Source organism: Oncorhynchus tshawytscha, linkage group LG30 (genome assembly GCF_018296145.1).
Source record: "Oncorhynchus tshawytscha isolate Ot180627B linkage group LG30, Otsh_v2.0, whole genome shotgun sequence".
Taxonomy (NCBI): domain Eukaryota; kingdom Metazoa; phylum Chordata; class Actinopteri; order Salmoniformes; family Salmonidae; genus Oncorhynchus; species Oncorhynchus tshawytscha.
The window spans coordinates 920,844-941,493 of NC_056458.1; the positions used below are offsets into that span (position 1 = coordinate 920,844).

A 20,650-nucleotide genomic window follows, 5' to 3' on the forward strand; every position below is an offset into this window, starting at 1 on the left:
TTTAAAAGACAGTGGTTTCTTTATTTGTAAATTAAAAATCACAAAAATATTAGCTACAAACAATAAAAAACATTAACAACAATTGGTTGATTGTACAGTCCAGATGATTATCATTTCCTTATAGTTAATGATCACTACTCAATGTCCAACATTATCATACAGAGTGAAATTCACTGGGACTCCTGCTGAGTGAGTGGGGTAAAGAAGGAACTGCCCAGACATGGGAACTCGCTCGGCCCATCTCCTGACCGTAGTTTCTAGGCTCAAACAACACAACACCCTCCCTGATACTCTGAACCAGAACACTTGTACTTTATATTGCATTGTAAAACAGCTCAAAAGCAAAAGGAAATTACAAAACAAAGGATTTGTGACTATATTACAGTTCCTTGAACAAATTGAAATGAGAGCAGCATTTGTGCATGCGTGGTGTGTCACCACACAAGGTGCATGATTTGGTACTTTAAATACAATTAATCTAGAATGGACCCATAAGACCACACTTCTTTACAAGGGCCCAAGTAATACAAAATGCTAAATGGACCCTCGTATTCTGGAGCACTGCAAAATCCCTCACACAAACAAGGACGGTTCTCTTTAACAGGAAAGTTGTCCCAAAACCTTCTTCTTACACCTTGTTGAGAAATAAATACTGTGCTTCTAGGAGAGCATGGATTCAGAGTAGATCATGTATTTGTACATACCGGATTGTAATACAACAAAGAAACATTAACCTCCCAGATTATGTTCATATTATTCGCATATGCATCCATAGCAACTGACAGGAGACAAAATGAAGTGAGTTTACATTCCTATAACCTTGACTAATAAACTGAGAAAAGAAAAGGCTCTCAATGTCTCCTGTATAGAACACCCCAGCTCCTCCAGAGGGTGGGTTTAACAGTCTTGAATTTGCAGCTTCAAATCCAATTTCACCTCTTAATTTTCCCAAAGTCTTTGCAGAACACACCTGATTGGACACTATGAAAGTGGGCTAGGACTATACGCTGCGTTGATGAACAACGTCCGAGGATGACGTGGGACAGTGTGAACCTTTAAGAGCCATCCAACAAGGATAAGGACCACTTCTTACAGGCCGCCATTTACACGACCAACTGATCCAGTGGGCTTGGGTTCAAAGGGCATACTACATCAACCGCTGCAGAGCTAGAGATATGTTGCTGTGACCTACGCTCCCCGGGTGTGTTGGTTTGACCACAACATGTGGCAAAGCCATTCCAAGTGGAGGGGAAGACCGTGTTGTCTGCATCTGGAAACTAGGAGACAAGGGCTAGGGGTACCAGTATCCTTCCCCCATTGGAGCCGATCAAAAGATATCCTTCTATTCTGCACTCACCTATTGTACAGGCACAAAAGGAGTAACAAATCAAATGACAGAATGAATAGGGAAGTGATTGAGCTCGAGTCAGTTGAGTTGGGAAAGACCATGGAATCAACATCCTGCTCTATTAGCGGAAAATCAAAAGACGTGCTTGGTACAGTAACAAGTTGGATGGCGACGAGGATAACCGTCTCCTTGGAGTGAAATTGCAAAATCCACTTTAAGGCCTTTAAAACATGCAGCTACATTTTTCATGTCACATTTACGTTCAGTTTGTAGTGTACTCTACAGACATGGTAGGGTCCAGCTGTATTTAGGAATGGGTTTTCAATATTTAATTATTAAGGCAGTTCCGACCAAGGACAACGTTCCACTGACCAAAACAAAGCAAGCTGGTCTCATTTGGAAATATTACAGTTTTCACTTTTTTAATCCCACTGTACTGTGGATTCATTCAATTGAAGGTCTTAGAGACCCAGAGGTGATTTGACTTGATAAAGGTCAAGTATCAGTGTGGTCTGTGGGAGCAATTCGTGGACTCCAGTTATGTTTTCAGATGAACACAGATTAAAAACATGGGACAGTTGAAAGGAACATACAATGCTCGAAAGATGCATTGTGCAACCATAACAGCTCGGAAAGAAATACAGACATCCAGCAGTATATGAGTGTTAATGATTCAAATAGAAATTCAGAAATACTTTCAAATTAACAATCCACTCCGGCACTTGAAGATCCATTATTGGCTAGTGTATTTTTACTTTACTGGCACAGAGAAACAAAGTCTTTCTCCGCCCTCTGCAGAGCACACAGAGAGTGAGTGTGTCTGCCTGTCTGTGTGAGACCGAATAATAACATTGGTTCTCCTTGAGGAAATGATACATCTCTTTGATCCCTCCCTCCTCTCGCTTTGCCCCAGCGTTGCTGTGTGCATGTGCCCATGGTCAAGACGGGCACTTTGTCATTCTTTCGGAGAAAGAAATAGAGCAATCCTAAACACAGTTCATGTCTCTCCTTCACCCCTGCCTCTTTCCCTTCTGGAGGCCCACACCCCAAACTGGGGTCGTTGGGGGCCACTGGGTTGAGTGGGCATGGAGGGCCTGCTGTGTCTCTCCCGCTTCCTCAGCTCCTGGTCACCCTGCGTGGCGCTGGCTGGCTGGAGCGGAGGGGAGAGTGCACCCCCTATGTGTGAGCAGGCTGGGGTGGCGTCTCTGTCCTTGTGTCCCTGGCCATGCTGAGGCTACCTGGTGTGGATCAGCTCCTCCCTGAGCCAGCTGGGCAGAGGCTGGCCCATCTTATAGAGCAGCTTGGACAGCTCTATGTTGTGGTCCCTGTAATGCTCCCTAAGGAAGGCGCGAGACTGCCACAGGACGAGAGAGAGAGTCAGTCAAATATAGGGTCATATAGTTACAAGAAAAAATTTGAATAGACCAATACATCATTTATAGTTCCCACCCTGGATACAGTAATTGCCCATTTAGGTGGTGTTCAAATTATATAAAAATATTAAAATGTTATCATGAAAATCTAACTTTTATGCACAGGGAACAATACCACATTACATTGTCTATGATCTGTAGTTAACTTAGTGTGCAGAGATTTTTTGCCCAGATACTGAGCAACTCAGGCAGCGGGCACTGCAGCTCTGTGAGTCTCATGAGCCCTGCCATTCTGACTGCAGCAGAGAGAGAAAAATCACCCGCCATTACCCAGCTAATTACCTCCGAGGTGTCTGTGCCAAAACAGTCAAGGTAACTTCAAGGACCTGAGCTGTGCCCACTGCCCACCCTGCCCCCCCTCACAACTCCACTCTATGTCTGCTCATTAGACACTCTGCCCGATCTGGTGGCTTTCCAAACCCAGCCTGAAAGGAGTCTGTCACAGACATGCAATGATAAAGCAGCACTGACTGTAGGAAATACATCTTTTTTTCTTCTATAACATCTAAAAATACTTGCTTTTCAAGGTGACAAAAGTGAAATAAGTGTGGAATAATTTAATCCACTTATCTTGAGGGAAAGGTTCATAACTTACATCTGTGTCCATCTCGGGGTATCGCCGTCCTTTACTCTTGCCCAAGCATTTGGTCTTCCCCCCATCTAACAACTGGCACCAGAACCCTTTTTTGGGATCAAACCTAGAACAGAGGAACACAGAACCATAAAACAGAGGAGGGCCAGTCAAAAATGATGAAAATAAATTCCCAACCTAATCAAAAAGGGAACAATCCTGAACAGATGGTTTGCGGCTCTTCGTGTTTAGAGAAGAGATGCGGGACAAAGCATATCCATTGTCTACAGAGGATGTGGCTGACAGATGTGGCTGTTTACAAGGATGGCTGAGTGATTATGTGGTCAAGCATCAGAGGCAGAAACAGAGATGGGGGGGGGCTGGAGACCAGGGGGAGGCAGAAGAAAGGGAATAGGTTGGCAGAGACATGTCAAAGCGATGGTAATCCCTCCAGAAGGGAACATTCTGAAAAATCACATCAAAGCTGTTTACAAAGCAAGCACCTCTGCTCTAAACAGGAAAGATAGGCTCCTGCACAACCACACGGGTGTTGGCCAGCTCAATGCATTAATAAGCATAATGTTATATTCCACAACGGTTAGGGAAACAAAAGCCTTCATTTGCCATGTGTTGGCTCCAGCAAGTGGGTCTACAGTGGTTTCGAAGCCCAAATAAGACACTCACGCTAGGATCTTGTGGTAGTTCAGTGTGTTCGTCAGCCCAAGGAACTTCTGGATCTTGTCCATCAAAGCAAAAGGCTCCGTTCTCAGCACCTGACCGTCCAGAACCAGAATCTGAAGAACCAGTCACAACAGCACAGTAGGTCAGATAGACTAGGTGAGCGGTCAACACCGACAACAGCCTATACACACACGCACAAACGCACGCACACTGTACTAACCATGTTCACGTAGTATATACAGACTGAATAAACGTTGGTTTCCATTTAAGCACATGCTTATGCACAATCACTGTAAAACACACATGAGTATAAGCATGCACACCTGGGACCCAGATGACCAAACATACCTGGCTGAGGTGGTAGTGGTTGAGCCAGCGGCCCAGATGGGTGGCGTACCAGCCCGGTACCAGACAGCGGTTCTGGAGCACCCGCAGCTTGATGGGGGCATTGCGGCCAGCAGTGATGACGTCATGGAAAGTATACTTCAGGGCGACTGAGTCACCATGGGCACGTTGGTGCTGGGACAGAACAGACAGATATGACGTCACAGTCAGCCCACCTTGCCAGATTCCTCCAGAGTGCTGTGTCCTTGCAGAGGGCATTCCAACTCATTTCACACTCCTACAAACCGGTACATCACCTATTTCTATACCAGGATATTAGATACTTTATTTGCAAGCTCAAGGGAAATCAGCAATGCGGCTGACCTGGAAAAGGAGTAAAGCTACCCTCAAGCCACCCACAGCATTTCACCCAATTGCTATCCCTATAATAGAGTTTGGTGTTGGAAATGGAACGATGGGAAGTGTTTTTTTCTCTGGGAGGGAGGCTCACCTGGTACCATGAGTAGGCCCTGTCTGCAGGGTTGATGAGGATGGTGATGATTTTGGCCTTGGGCAGGAGGGCGGCAGCCCGGCGTGCAGCCACCTCTGAGTCAAAGTAGTTGGCGCTCTTCTCAAAGTAGTAGTCTGAGCTGGTGTTGGAGGGTAGGGGAAAGTACTCCATGTACCTGTTCCAGCGAGGACAAACAGACAGAGCAGTTTGAACCGGATTAGATGAATCTGTCACCAAAAGACAATTCATTATCACCATTTAAAGTACAACAACAACAATTGCTTGACAAAAAGGATCAGAATGATTAAAGATAAACAACGTCATTCTTGTCCATATAACAAATAGCAACATCCTAGTTTTATTTGTCATCAATAACTATGAAAATTATTAAATGTTCTGGATAAAACATATGACTGAACCGGCAAAAACCAGTCGTAGAAAGAGACCAATTTTCCACAACCGAGCCCACCACACATTAATACAATGGTCTGCTTTCTGTTAATCAATGATTGAGCTCAGAGGGGGATGAACCAAAGCCTCTCCCTTCGAAGGATGAAACATTCCTCTAAAGCCAAAAATACTAACTGGAACATGTCTCAAAACAGTTGGTTTAATACAGTATGAAAAGCATGGCGGGTTAACATTAGCCATTTCTCTTTCCATTCTAACATGCTGCCCCCAAAACACAACCAGGAATGTTGGAAATGTCTTGGAGAAGAGGAATTAGTGGCGTAGTGGCGGCAATGAAAATGATGAAGTAGAACAAGGGAAGTCACGTACCAGTCGATGCCTCTGTGGTAGTTGTGGCCGTTGAAGAATTGGATTTCCTCAAAGGTCTCCTTGCTGGGGTAGTTACTGGTCAAATCAGGATGCATCCCTAGGAACAGATACAGGGCTGTGGTGCCTGCACAAAGACCAGCAGTTTTCATGAGTATTGCTGATACAAATATCCAATATAGATACTATTAGGCAATGTAAATATATGTTAGATATTAGACATAGTGCCTTCAGAAAGTATTCGCACCACTTCAGTTTTTCCAAATGTTGTTGTGTTACAATGTGGGATAAAATATATTTAATTATCATTTTTTGGTCAGCGATCTACACAAAATACTCTATAATGTCAAAGTGGAAGAACAATTCTTACATGTATTAAGCATGAAAAATAGAACACTAATATACAGTGCCTTGCGAAAGTATTCGGCCCCCTTGAACTTTGCGACCTTTTGCCACATTTCAGGCTTCAAACATAAAGATATAAAACTGTATTTTTTGTGAAGAATCAACAACAAGTGGGACACAATCATGAAGTGGAACGACATTTATTGGATATTTCAAACTTTTTTAACAAATCAAAAACTGAAAAATTGGGCGTGCAAAATTATTCAGCCCCCTTAAGTTAATACTTTGTAGCGCGACCTTTTGCTTTTGTTGGAATATTTTATTCTGTACAGGCTTCCCTCTTTTTACTCTTGTCAGTTAACTTAGTATTGTGGAGTAATTACAATGTTGTTGATCCATCCTCCGTTTTCTCCCATCACAGCCATTAAACTCTGTAATTGACTGGAAACCCTGAGTGGTTTCCTTCCTCTTTGGCAATAGACTTAGTAGTAGTGACTGGGTGTATTGATACACCATCCAAAGCCTAATTAATAACCATGCTCAAAGGGATATTGTCTATTTTTTTTTACCCATCTACCAATTGGTGCATTTCTTTACGAGGCATTAAAAAACCTCCTTTGTCTTTGTGGTTGAAATTCACTACTCAATTGAGGGACCTTACAGATAATTGTATATGTGGGGTAGAGATTAGCTAGTCATTTAAAAAGCAGGTTAACCACAATTATTGAACACAGGGTCAATACAACTTGTGATTTGTTGAGCACATTTTTACTCCTGAACTTATGAAGGGGTTGAATACTTACCGACTCAAGAGATTTTAGATGATTTCTTTTTGATTGATTTCCAAAAAGTTCTACAAACATTATTCCACTTTGACATTATGGGGTATTGTGATGACATTATGGGGTATTGTGATGACATTATGGGGTATTGTGATGACATTATGGGGTATTGTGATGTCATTATGGGGTATTGTGATGTCATTATGGGGTATTGTGATGTCATTATGGGGTATTGTGCCTAGATCAGTGACACAACATCTCCATTTAATACATGTTCAATTTAGGCTGTAACTCAAGAAAATGTGGGGGAAAAATCAAGGGGGTGAATATTTCTGAAGGAATTGTAAATGCCAGGGGTGTAAAGTATTTAAGTAAAACTACGTTAAAGGACTACTTAAGACATTTGAGGGTATCTGTAATTTACTTTTTATATTTGACAACTTTTACTTCACTACATTCCTAAAGACAATAATGTACTTTTTACTCCATACATTTGCCCTGACACCCAAAAGTACTCGTTACATTTTGACAGGAAAATGGTCCAATTTATGAGAACATCCCTGGTCATCCCTACTGCCTCTGATCTGACGGACTCACTAAAAACAAATGCTTAGTTTGTAAATTATGTCTGAGTGTTGGAGTGTGCCCCTGGCTGTCTGTCAATTTAATTATTTTTTAAAAATTTTATTCTGTCTGTTTTGCTTAATAAGGAATTTGAAATGGTTTATACTTTTGATACTTAAGTACATCTGAGCAATTCCATTCACTTTTGATACTTAAGTATATTTAAAACCAAATCATTTTAGTCTTACTCAAGTAATATTTTACTGGGTGACTTTCACTTTTTACTTGAGTCATTTTCTATTAAAGGTATCTTTACTTTGACTTAAGTGTGATAATTCTGCACTTTTTCCACCACTGGTAAATGCTAAAAAATTGGATATATTTCTGGTTCTTACAAGGGGCTATTTACTACCCATCTGAAATGTGCTATAGCTTTAAATAGCAACAGGTCTACCTAGAGGCTGAGAGCCCAAAACACTCAACTAAGTAAGAGATAAAGTGCCAGGTAAAGAGGAGTGGTGGATGTAAAGTTGACAGACAAGATGGCTGATGAGACTATAGTGAATGCTGGTGCAGTTTGGTAATTACAATGGTGAAATGTGTAAATTTACTCTCAGACCCAGCCCCCTAATCCGTTTTTATTGAAAAGATTAACATTGTCATTTTACAGCAGTCTCAGGAGGGCTATCGCTCCCTTAGGACATCTTTAAGAAGTTTAATTAGGCTACGCACTAAACCTGAAATTCCCATTTAGTGGGAAGCAGTCAAGGTTACAATAAAACCCAATGACTGACTGCTTGACTGCCTCTGTGGTGATCCTATAAATTAAATAAAGTGTGTGACACTCCGTAAATGACTGCCCAGATGCCAATTATCCATCCCTTCTCTCCTTGCTGTCAATAAACAGAGGTTCAAGGCTGTTCCATGCCAGGCAGAGAAGCGCTTGTCCTCCTGGTGCAGTGGATCTAGTACAGTTAGCCATACCCTAGTGGTGTGTAGAGTAGACTATCTGAGACACAGTACATTATCTATAACCCCCAGCTGCACCTGGAACGAGCTCAGGTCATGTCTCTGGATGTACAGGTAACTGCCAAAATAAAGGAAACACTTGAGTAAATGGGGGATACAAAGTATATTGAAAGCAGGTGATTCCACACAGGTGTGGTTCCTGAGTTAATTGAGAAACTAACATCCAATCATGCTTAAGGTCATGTATAAAAATGCCCAGTTGCCCATTATTTTGGCTACCATGGCTAGAATAGAAGATCTCAGTGACTTTGAAAGAGGGGTCTCAAAGGAGTATAGGGGGTTTAAATGGTGTTTGTTTCTCAGTCACCAGATCTTAACCTAATTGAACAATTATGGAAGATTCTGGAGCAGTGCCTGAGACAGTGTTTTCCCCCACCATCAACTAAACACCAAGTGATGGAATTTCTCACGGAAGAATGGTGTCGCATCCCTCCAATAGAGTTTGACACTTGTAGATTCTATGCCAAGATGCATTGAAGTTGTTCAGGCGGCTCGTGGTGGCCCAACGCCCTATTAAGACACTATGTTGGTGTTCAATTTATTTTGAAAGTTACCTGAATGTTAAAAGACTACCCCAGAGGAAATTGCTGCCACTATTTCAATGTAATTTCCTGTCATAGAACCTAAATGTGCATTTCCGCTCTACCTCTGGGGGATGACGAAGGCTTCTTATACACATATATACACACACACACACACACACACACACACACACACACACACACACACACACACAGTTGAAGTCAGAAGTTTACATACACCTTAGCCAAATACAATTAAACTCAGTTTTTCACAATTCCTGACATTTAATCCTAGTAAAAATTCCCTGACTTAGGTCAGTTAGGATCATCACTTTATTTTAAGAATGTGAAATCAGAATAATAGTAGAGGAAATGATTCATTTCAGCTTTTATTTCTTTCATCACATTCCTAGTGGGTCAGATGTTTACATACACTAAATTAGTATTTGGTAACATTGCCTTTAAATTGTTTAACTTGGGTCAAACGTTACGGGCAGCCTTCCACAAGCTTCCCACAATAAGTTGAGTGAATTTTGGCCCATTCCTCCTGACAGAGCTGGTGTAACTGAGTCAGGTATGTAAGCCTCCTTGCTCGAGCACGCTTTTTCAGTTCTGCCAACAAATTTAAGCCATTTTGCCACAACTTTGGAAGTATGATTGGGTTCATTGTACATTTGGACAATTTGGAAGAACCATTTACGACCAAGCTTTAAAACCTCTTGGTGTTAGGGGGCGCTATTTTAATTTTTGGATGAAAAATGTTCCCGTTTTAATTAAACAAGATATTTTGTCACGAAAAGATGCTCGACTATGTATATAATTGACAGCTTTGGAAAGAAAACACTGACGTTTCCAAAACTGCAAAGATATTGTCTGTGAGTGCCACAGAACTGATGTTACAGGCGAAACCCAGATAAAAATCCAACCAGGAAGTGCCGCATTTTTTGAAACCGCCTCATGCCAATGACTCCTTATATGGCTGTGAATGAGCTACGAATGAGCTTACGTTTTCCACATATTCCCCAAGGTGTCTACAGCATTGTTGACGTCTTTTTACGCATTTCCATTGAAGAATAGCCATAAGGGACCATATAAAGCAAGGGTCACATGGTGTCTCCCGCAGAAAATCTTGCGTAAATACTGGAGGTAGCCATTTTCCCAATTGCTTCTTATGAGAAACCAATTGCCTCGACGGATATATTATCGAATAGATATGTTAAAAACACCTTGAGGATGGATCCTAAACAACGTTTGCCGCGTTTCTGTCGATAATATGGAGTTAATTTTGAAGTGGTAGCATTTTCCGGTCGATTTCTCAGCCAAGCATGATGAACAAACGGGAGCTATTTCGCCTACAAAAATAATATTTTTGGAAAAAAGGAACATTTGCTATCTAACTGAGAGTCTCCTGAGTGAAAGCATCTGAAGTTCTTCAAAGGTAAATTATTTAATTTGGTTGCTTTTCTTATTTTCGTGAAAATGTTGCCTGCTGCCAGCAGAGCTAGCATAGCATTATGCCATGATAAATTACACAAATGTTTGTCTAGCATTGGCTGTAACGCATATTTTGAAAATCTGAGATGACAGTGTTGTTAACAAAAGGCTAAGCATGTGTTTCAATATATTTATTTCATTTAATTTGTGATTTTCATGAATAGGAAAAGTTTCTAGGGGTATTTATGTCCGCTGCGTTATGCTAATGCATTTGAGGCTATGATTACGATCCCGGATCCGGGATTGCTCCGTCGCAAGAGGTTAACTTCCTGACTGATGTTTTGAGATGTTGCTTCAATATATCCACGGTTGGGATGGTGTTCTTAGGTTGCAAGCCCCCCCTTTTTCCTTCCTCCAAACACAGAAGTCTTATAAAGCCATGACATAATTTTCTGGAATTTTCCGGTTTTAGCTGTTTAAAGGCATTCAACTTAGTGTATGTGAACCAGAAACTGATTTCTTTTAATTTTAACCCACTGGAATTGTGACTCAAATGACAGTGAATTATAAAGTGAAATAATCTGTCTGTAAACAATTGTTGGAATTATAAGTGAAAAATGACTTGTGTCATGCACAAAGTAGATGTCCTAACCGACTTGCCAAAACTATAGTTTGTTAACAAGAAATTTGTGGAGTTGTTGAAAAACTCGTTTTAATGACTCCAACCTAAGTGCATGTAAACTTCCACCTTCAAATCATATGTCCATGACCCGCCAGACTGTGCTTCTTAACACCCGCCAGCTTAACCTGGAAGCCAGCCGCACCAACGTGTCTGAGGAAACGCAGTTCAACTGACAATCGAAGTCAGCCTGCAGGCGCCCGGCCCGCCACAAAGAGACGCAAGAGCACGAAGAGCCAAGTAAAGCCCCCCCCCAGACAAACCATCCTATAACCTGGACGACAGTGGGTCAATTTTGCGCCACTCTATGGGACTCGCCGGTCGCGGCCGGTTGTAAACACAACCCGGGATCAAACCTGTAGTGTCCGTAGTGACGCCTCAGGCACAGCGATGCAGTGCCTCATGAGATATCATATTGTACAAAAACAATATCTGTTGTTTACTGCTCACCTGTCTTCTGTGGTCCAATGATGAGCAACTTCGGGAATCGGTCGCACGTCTTCTCTTTGGACCAAATGTCTTTGTGCCTTTTGTCCTCACAGGGGTCCTGTAGTGACAGAGTTAGTTCACCTGGAAGTTCAGTTCAGTAAACGGTAAGGTGCCTCAGGATAAATTGCCATGGATGTGACACACACACACACACACACACACACACACACACACACACACACACACACACACACACACACACTCTCTCTTCACATCATACTAGCGGCAGTCTGTTTGTAATTAAAGTCCACCACTGACCTAGCCAGGTGATTAAAGCCAACCAAGAAAGCAGTGAGGGGGTGTACAAACATGCGGCACAATGGTTACAGGCAACCGTATCCACCCTGTGGAACCAACGATGCCTATCGGAGGACATGTAGCTTTTAATTCCTCTCAAATGAACCCAACCAGTCTAGTCCAACAGAGGTTTGAGGGAGCGGACTCAAACCTTTGGTTACTGATTCACCCCTTGATCAATTACGCTTGTACAAGAAGGACTTGGGAGAGAACCCGTAGTCAGTATCAGGCAGGCTGCCTTTTCATTGGTCTTCCTGAGCGGTAAGTAGCCTTCAGTGGATCTGTGTGGAAAATAGTTCAGAGCCGCCCTGCGAGGCGAGCATCTTCATGTGCCTCGGGGTCAATCTGCATGTCAAGCGGACGCCAACTGCCTTCAATCTACCTGCCTCCTTCCCTTCAGTCCCCACTGACATCTGCCTGATGGGTAATGAGGTGACCAGGATATCACATTAATCCCAGGACACTTAACACGGTGCTGTGATGAAGAAGCCTATGGACCCAGGCAGGCACAAGTTTGCTCCAAACTTCAAAGGGAGCCGGCCGGCACACATTAACCTCTCCACTTTGTGAGAACTCAATATTGACAGTCAGTGTGAGCAACTGCCAAGATGGCACTTGGACCTCTTCGGGAAGGAAACCTGTCTTCTCTCTGCATTGATGGGAAACGGTGTCAGAGAGTGATACTGTGGAAGCAGGAGCACCACAAGACCACAGTTCAAAGAGCCAGCCTCTCCTAAGCTGTACCTACCAAAATAAGATTTGCACTGTATGACGCAATGGAGTCAGAAGGCAACATCTCTTCTATCTAGCCTTCTCTTAAATGACAGCCTGGTTTATGATAGTCCCGAGTTCCAAACACCCAGTGACCCCACAGCTCTCATGGCCTCTCACACAAACACACACACACACCTGCCAGATGGGGTCCCTCTCCTCGGGGAAGATCTGGAAGTAGCGCTGGGCCAGCTGCACAGGCGCCAGGGTCTGCAGCCGCAGGTTGGTCCATGTCTGGAGGAACTTCACCAGGTTCCTAAAGGTGTACAGACCCAGACGGTCGTTCCCGTAGTTGGACAGGTGGGTCATAAAGATGCTGATCTGTGAGGATGGAATGAAAAAAAAACAGAACGACATTCAGAGGGAAAAAAAGACCACGCAACGCACTGTCGTCTCCAACTACCCTGGCACAAAATGCATTTCAAAAAAAGGGGGGAACAAAATAAATAAAACGTTTCTCAAAACAGCACAATCCGTGATGGCGAAATGCATTCAACTCCTGATGCTAGTGGTGGAGGTGTGTCTGGTCTCACCGGGTTGAGGAGCACCGTGAGGAAGAGCTCTCCTCCACTGATGAGTTTGTCCAGCTCCTTGGGTCCTCCAGGATACTCGTTGTAGAAGATGGTGTGAGTGAACAGGCCACACGTCTGCCTGGGCAGCACCTGCAGTGCATTAACACACACAATCAATATTGCATAGCAACACATCTGCACAGTGGGGAGTGTACTAATAGAAGCAGACCCTGATACCCAGTGGATAACTAATCAAATACACAAAAGTCCAAACATGGCCACTCGGTCAGAAATGCTTGAGGACACTCTTTATTCCTCTGGGTTGTCTACACTTCCAGCTCAGGTGGTTCAATATCATTATCCCAATAAACTAGAGTGGTCACACTGTCATTGTGGAGAATGAAATATGACGTAGCTCAATTTAGTCCGTCAGCGAACCCATTTCTCGATCCTAACACAAAGTCTCTGTCCTAACATAGTTAAAACACAACAACAAGCAAATCGGTTCGCATCTGAGCACACAATCACAGGAGCAGAACGACCTGAAAAAGCATCGCACTGTCTGTTCAGCCAAGGTGCACGGTGTATCAAGTAGTGCCCTGTCATAGCTGGGGCCGTGGGTAAAAATAGCAGCGAAAACAGCAGTGAAATGCTTAGGGAGGGAAAGGAAGGGAAGGCTGGATGTGCAGACTGAGGCTCCCAGGCTTTTCTCTCTCTCGCTCTCTCTCTGATTTTTGAAAACACAGAGCGGCTAACGGCCCCGCGCTAACGGGAGCCACAGACTGCTGATTAAGGGGTAGAGGGAGTGGAAGAAAGAAGAGGGAGAGAAAAATAAATAAATCTAGGTTTACACCTCAGAGGGTCTCTGCCAACTACCCAGTGAATATTTCACGGGGACGTGTGGAGGTCGGAATTAACGTCTCCGTGACATCCTCGCACTCCTCTACCAGACAATGAATAAATAACTGAAAACTGCTGGTGCTAGAAAAGGGGCCTTTAACAGGGATCAGAATTAGAGTTAAAATCCTAAACACATTGTGTATAAAGAAAATACTAAATGTCTTTCAGCTTTAAAATGTATGAGACATTTGAGTGTAAATATCTTACCCATGCCAAGCATATGGACAGAAAATGACACTTCGTAGAGACACCGTAAATAAATTGGCATGGACAGCGATATTACATTTGTCTGAAAACGACAACTTTTCTCGTCACAAGCCAAGCAGTTGTCTTTGTTGATTTTGGCAGGGGCTGTCATCGCCGGTGAGATTTGTCATGTAGAGAGAGCTTAACATAGCAATGTCCATTATGATCATTCACATGGCTGTCTGTGTCAGCGCGCTTCATTTCCTGGGAAGGGGAGGGAGGGGTAAAACACTGATGGAGAAGGGGAGTGAATAGACCACGCCAGCCTCACGGCGTGGCAGCACGTCTACTTCGGCACGACTGAGTCTTCCCTTTCCTTCACTCTCCTCAGCGCCGTTACCACGAGATACACCAAACATGTTCAGACACACCGAAAACAAAGCTTTGTCCTCTGAAAGGCACATGCCTTTCAATATCAAGCACTTACCAGGAGCAAGAGATTTTATCGATAAACATAACTGGGCGAACTCTAACCAGAGTTAAATGAATCAAACAACCTCAATTTAATACTTCTCGTTAAATTATGGAACACAAAACCAACTCTTTGAAATATCAACACAGATCATTTCAAGAACAGCTAGTTTATACAGTGGGGCAAAAAAATATTTAGTCAGCCACCAATTGTGCAAGTACTCCCCCTTAAAAAGATGAGAGAGGCCTGTAATTTTCATCATAGGTACACTTCAGCTATGACAGAAAAAATGAGAAAAAAAATCCAGAAAATCACATTGTAGAATTTATGAATTTATTTGCAAATTATGGTGGAAAATAAGTGGTCAATATTTGGTCACCTACAAACAAGCTAGATTTCTGGCTCTCACAGACCTGTAAGTTCTTACAGTGAGAACGGTGAGCAAAAATCCCAGAACCACACGGGGGGACCTAGTGAATGACCTGCGGAGAGCTGGGACCAAAGTAACAAAGCCTAGAGAGCATTTGGATGATCCAGAAGAAGATTGGGAGAATGTCATATGGTCAGATGAAACCAAAATATAACTTTTTGGTAAAAACTCAACTCGTCGTGTTTGGAGGACAAAGAATGCTGAGTTGCATCCAAAGAACACCATACCTACTGTGAAGCATGGGGGTGGAAACATCATGCTTTGGGGCTGTTTTTCTGCAAAGGGACCAGGATGACAGATCCATGTAAAGGAAAGCATGAATGGGGCCATGTATCGTGAGATTTTGAGTGAAAACCTCCTTCCATCAGCTAGGGCATTGAAGATGAAATGTGGCTGGGTCTTTCAGCATGACAATGATCCCAAACACACCGCCCGGGCAACGAAGGAGTGGCTTCGCAAGAAGCATTTCAAGGTCCTGGAGTGGCCTAGCCAGTCTCCAGATCTCAACCCCATAGAAAATCGTTGGAGGGAGTTGAAAGTCCGTGTTGCCCAGCAACAGCCCCAAAACATCACTGCTCTAGAGGAGATCTGCATGGAGGAATGGGCCAAAATACCAGCAACAGTGTGTGAAAACCTTGTGAAGACTTACAGAAAACGTTTGACCTCTGTCATTGCCAACAAAGTGTATATAACAAAGTATTGAGATAAACTTTTGTTATTGACCAAATACTTATTTTCCACCATAATTTGCAAATAAATTCATAAAAAATCCTACAATGTGATTTTCTGGATTTTTTCCCCTAATTTTGTCTATCATAGTTGAAGTGTACCTATGATGAAAATTACAGGCCTCTCTCATCTTTTTAAGTGGGAGAACTTGCACAATTGGTGGCTGACGAAATACTTTTTTGCCCCATTGTACATAGAACCTAGTGTGAGTGAGTGAGTGAGTGAAAGAGCGAGAGAGGGAGAGAGGGAGAGAGAGCGAGAGAATTAGGATAGGTGGTGATTGGGCCGAGTCCTTACACTGATGCCACTGTGGTAGAAGCCTCGTCTGAAGCGGGCAGGTTTGAGGTGGGGGTACTCCTCCGTGCTGGTTACCTTGATGCCCCACACCTTCTTCCAAGCGTCGTACAACTGGACGTGGACGGGGTACACCCCAGAGTGGTGGGGAGCCACAGCGTAGCCCATGTTGGTGGGGATGCCATGCTCCTGGGCGGAGAGAACCGGTTGATTCAACACATTATCATTTAATTCACCCATGCTATTTTTCTACTTTTAAAAAAATCAACCGTAACAGTAACATGCATTTTTTAACAGCCACCCATCTCCCAGTATCAATATAACAAAACCCTCGGTGTGTAGAATATATAGAGTGTGTGTAAAGACTGCAGAGGCCACCCCAACCTACCTGCGCAAACCTCCTGTTGAGCAGCATCTGTTCGGCCAGCACGGATTGGTTGTGGAAAAGGTGGGGCTGCATGTGGCTCCACATGTGGGGGAACCACCAGAACTCTTTCCCATAGTAGAGGAGCAGGTCATCACCCAGGTCCTCCTCATCCGTACCTGGAGCATAGGGACAGAGGGAGACTGGGAGTTTAGTCTAGTCTACACATACGCAGGCATAGGTGTGTGGTGGTGATGAAAACCTAGCTATTAGCGCCATGAAATGTGGAAGTTGATTCATTAATAAGCATAAAAATGTGCATTTTCTCCCCGTTGTTGACATTCGATCTATACATTTTCTTGGTGATGTACCTCATGATCAATGGTATGCTCTGGAACATGTGAGGCTTGGATTGTCTGTCGTGAGACATTCTATTATAAGCTCTGCCCTGGGTTTACAGTCACAGTGGGTAACCAACTGCCTGTCCACTCACCAGTATGGAAGAACTTCCCAGAGAAGCCCAGGTTGAAGGTGAAGTTGGGGACGACGGTTCGGAGGTAATTCTGGGTCTCCAGTAGGGCCTGGACAGAAGGGGACATGGATAACTGTTAGGAGTCATTCACATGCATTACATAAATTATACACACTGCCGTTCAAAAGTTTGGGGTCAATTGGAAATGTCCTTGTTTTTGAAAGAAAAGCACATATTTTGTCCATTACATTTTTTTTATTTCCCCTTTATTTAACCAGGTAGGCAAGTTGAGAACAAGTTCTCATTTACAATTGCGACCTGGCCAAGATAAAGCAAAGCAGTTCGACACATACAACAATACAGAGTTACACATGGAGTAAAACAAACATACAGTCCATAATACAGTAGAAAAATAAGTCTATATACAATGTGAGCAAATGAGGTGAGATAAGGGAGGTAAAGGCAAAAAAAAGGCCATGGTGGCGAAGTAAATAGAATATAGCAAGTAAAACACTGGAATGGTGGATTTGCAATGGAAGAATGTGCAAAGTAGAAATAAAAATAATGGGGTAAAATAAATGGAGGAGGAGCAAAATAAATAAATAAATAAATACAGTAGGGAAAGAGGTAGTTGTTTGGGCTAAATTATAGATGGGTTATGTACAGGTGCAGTAATCTGCTCTGACAGCTGGTGCTTAAAGCTAGTGAGGGAGATAAGTGTTTCCAATTTCAGAGATTTTTGCAGTTCGTTCCAGTCATTGGCAGCAGAGAACTGGAAGGAGAGGCGGCCAAAGGAAGAATTGGTTTTGGGGGTGACCAGAGAGATATACCTGCTGGAGCGCGTGCTACAGGTGGGTGAAAAAAGTATAACATCAAATTGATCAGAAATTACAGTGTCGACATTGTTAATGTTGTAATTGAGTATTGTAGCTGGAAACGGCTGATGTTTTGTGGAATATCTACATAGGCGTACAGAGGCCACTATCAGCAACCATCACTCCTGTGTTCCAATGGCATGTTGTGTTAACAGGCTCATCCTGACATGACCCTCCAGCATGACAATGCCACCAGCCATACTGCTCATTCTGTGGGTGATTTCCTGCAGGACAGGAAGGTCAGTGTTCTTCCATGGCCAGCGAAGAGCCCGGATCTCAATCCCATTGAGCACGTCTGGGACCTGTTGGATCGGAGGGTGAGGGCAAGGGCCATTCCCCCGAGAAATGTCCGGGAACTTGCAGGTGCCTTGGTGGAAGAGTGGGGTAACATCTCACAGCAAGAACTGGCAAATCTGGTGCAGTCCATGAGGAGGAGATGCACTGTAGTACATAATGCAGCTGGTGGCCACACCAGATACTGACTGTTACTTTTGAGTTTGACCCCCCTTTGTTCAGGGACACATGATTCCATTTCTTTTAGTCACATGTCTGTGGAACTTGTTCAGTTTATGTCTCAGTTATTTCATCTTGTTATGCTCCTACAAATATTTACATGTTAAGTTTGCTGAAAATAAACGCAGATGACAGTGAGAGGAGTTTACACATACACACACATGCACCAAATCAGTATTCAGAACCCTTGACCTTATCCACATTTTGTTACAGCCTTATTCCAAAATGGTTCAAATATGTTTTTCCCTCAATCTACACCCAATACCCCATCATGACAAAAACAGGTTTTTCTAAATGTTTGCAGGGAGGTGACCAAGAACCCAATGGTCACTGACAGGGCTCCAGAGTTCCTCTGTGGAGATGGGAGAACATTCCAGAAGGACAACCATCTCTGCAGCACTCCATCAATCAGGCCTTGATGGTAGAGTGGCTAGACGGAAGCCACTCCTCAGTAAAAAGCACATGACAGCCCACTTGGAGTTTGCCAAATGGCACCTAAAGGACTCAGACCATGAGAAACAATATTGTCTGGTTTGATGAAACCAAGATTGAACTCCTTAGCCTGATTGCCAAGCGTCACATCTGGAGGAAACATGGCACCATTCCTACGGTGAAGCATGCTGGTGGCAGAATCACACTGTGGGGATCTTTCTCAGAGGCAGGGACTGGGAGATGAGTCAGGATCGAGGGAAATATGAACGGAGCAAAGTACAGAGAGATCCTTGATGAAAACCTGCTTCAGAGCACTCAGGACCTCAGACTGGGGCGATGGTTCACCTTCCAACAGGACAACAATCCTAAGCACACAGCCAAGACAACGCAGGAGTGGCTTCTGGACAAGCCTCTGAATGTCCTTGAGTGGCCCAGCCAGAGCCCGGACTTGAACCTGATCGAACATCTCTGGAGAGACCTGAAAATAGCTGTGCAGCGACGCTCCCCATCCAACCTGACAGAGCTTGAGAGGATCTGCAGAGAAGAATGGGAGAAACTCCTCAAATACAGGTGCGCCAAGTTGCGTCATACTGTACAAAAGAAGACGAGGCCGTAATCACTGCCAAAGGTGCTTCAACAAAGTACTGAGTAAAGGGTCTGAATACTTATGTAAATGTGTCATTTCAGTTTTTGCTTTGTCATTTTGGGGTATTGTGTGTAAATTGATGAGGGAAAAGACTATTTAATCCATTTTAGAATAAGGCTGTAACATTAAAAAAAACTAAAAACTAAATACTCTCCGAATGCACTGTACATGAACTATTTTGGATGTTTACTGGACAGAGAGATATAGGGGTGAAAAGTAGGAGAGAGATCTGAAAGAGCCTTTTGCCTTTTGTCACAGCTTCCATGTGACTTAGATCACTAGACCACCCCAGGCCACCACATATGCATTCTTTATCGGTCACTCCAAGAAGCACTGTAGTTAGCAGTAGTATTTCAGTCCACACATTTTCCCACCGGCACAGACAGACAAATGCACTCTCCCTCCCTCTCTGACAAACACACACTGATGTGAGTTGTTTATTGTGCCTCCAGCATCTGTCTCATCATCCCTCTATACTTCATTACCCTGTCCACATTCACTTTGCATTAGGTTTAGCCGCTCTCTGTCACAGCTCAAAGCCTGATTCACATTTAACACTGGTGGCAGACAAGACAACACTGCTTTGATTGTGTTTGTGTTTCATTCCCTCATTCCCCCCTTCACAGAAAAACAGTCCATTGCACCGGAATGGGCCTCAGACGAAGAATACGAGAGGAGAGATAAACAACACAAAAGACGCAAAGCTGCGTCTGTATCAAATATTCATGCTGTAGGGCCAGTCTGCGGACGCCCCTTGAACAGTGACTCATCAAAGTAAAGCCGAAGATAGTGGTTGAGCTGAGCTTCACACCCTGCTGCTGCTGCTGTGGCAGGGAGGGGGTGTTAAAAAGCCTGGACGGCTAAGAAAGGCTGGATGGAGAAAGGATGTCCTCTGGGTTGGAGGGAGAGGGAGAGAAAAAGATGTGGACAAACACTGGAGGGCAGTTCCTGACCTTCAGTTTGAAATAAGTGTTTGACTGGGGAGGAGGCTGTATGGGATGGATTCCAGTCTCACAGTCTTATTCTACTTTCACTTTCAAAAGAGACATTGGATGGCAAAACAATAAAATGCATTCTGTTCCACTCACTTGCATTCTGATCCTTCTCTGGCTGTGAAGGGGACATACAGTGACAGCGTGAGGGAGGGACAACCATGGCAGTCAGGTCAGCTGTGTCCCCCTGTCCTGTGTCCTCAAGACAGGCCCCCCCCTGGGGACAGACATGTTGGTGCCCCTCGGTCACTGCCACATTTGCACAACTCTATGTGTG

General features: G+C 43.6%; 1 protein-coding gene across 3 annotated transcripts in view; it reads right to left on the minus strand.

Annotated features, from left to right (window-relative positions):
- The window catches only part of LOC112229031 (bifunctional heparan sulfate N-deacetylase/N-sulfotransferase 1), a 109,835-nt gene continuing 89,185 nt past the window's right edge, over nt 1-20,650 (minus strand). For all 3 annotated transcript variants that reach the window (XM_024394912.2, XM_024394911.2, XM_024394913.2), the window contains 12 exons: nt 16,937-17,024; nt 16,468-16,622; nt 16,083-16,268; nt 13,090-13,218; nt 12,695-12,877; nt 11,450-11,546; nt 5,649-5,772; nt 4,869-5,043; nt 4,382-4,552; nt 4,037-4,146; nt 3,377-3,479; nt 1-2,702 (listed from right to left, as the gene is read on the minus strand). In XM_024394912.2, the coding sequence (XP_024250680.1) occupies nt 2,583-2,702; nt 3,377-3,479; nt 4,037-4,146; nt 4,382-4,552; nt 4,869-5,043; nt 5,649-5,772; nt 11,450-11,546; nt 12,695-12,877; nt 13,090-13,218; nt 16,083-16,268; nt 16,468-16,622; nt 16,937-17,024 (1,641 nt within the window). In that variant the 3' untranslated portion in view covers nt 1-2,582. The remainder of the gene's footprint in view (nt 2,703-3,376; nt 3,480-4,036; nt 4,147-4,381; nt 4,553-4,868; nt 5,044-5,648; nt 5,773-11,449; nt 11,547-12,694; nt 12,878-13,089; nt 13,219-16,082; nt 16,269-16,467; nt 16,623-16,936; nt 17,025-20,650) is intronic.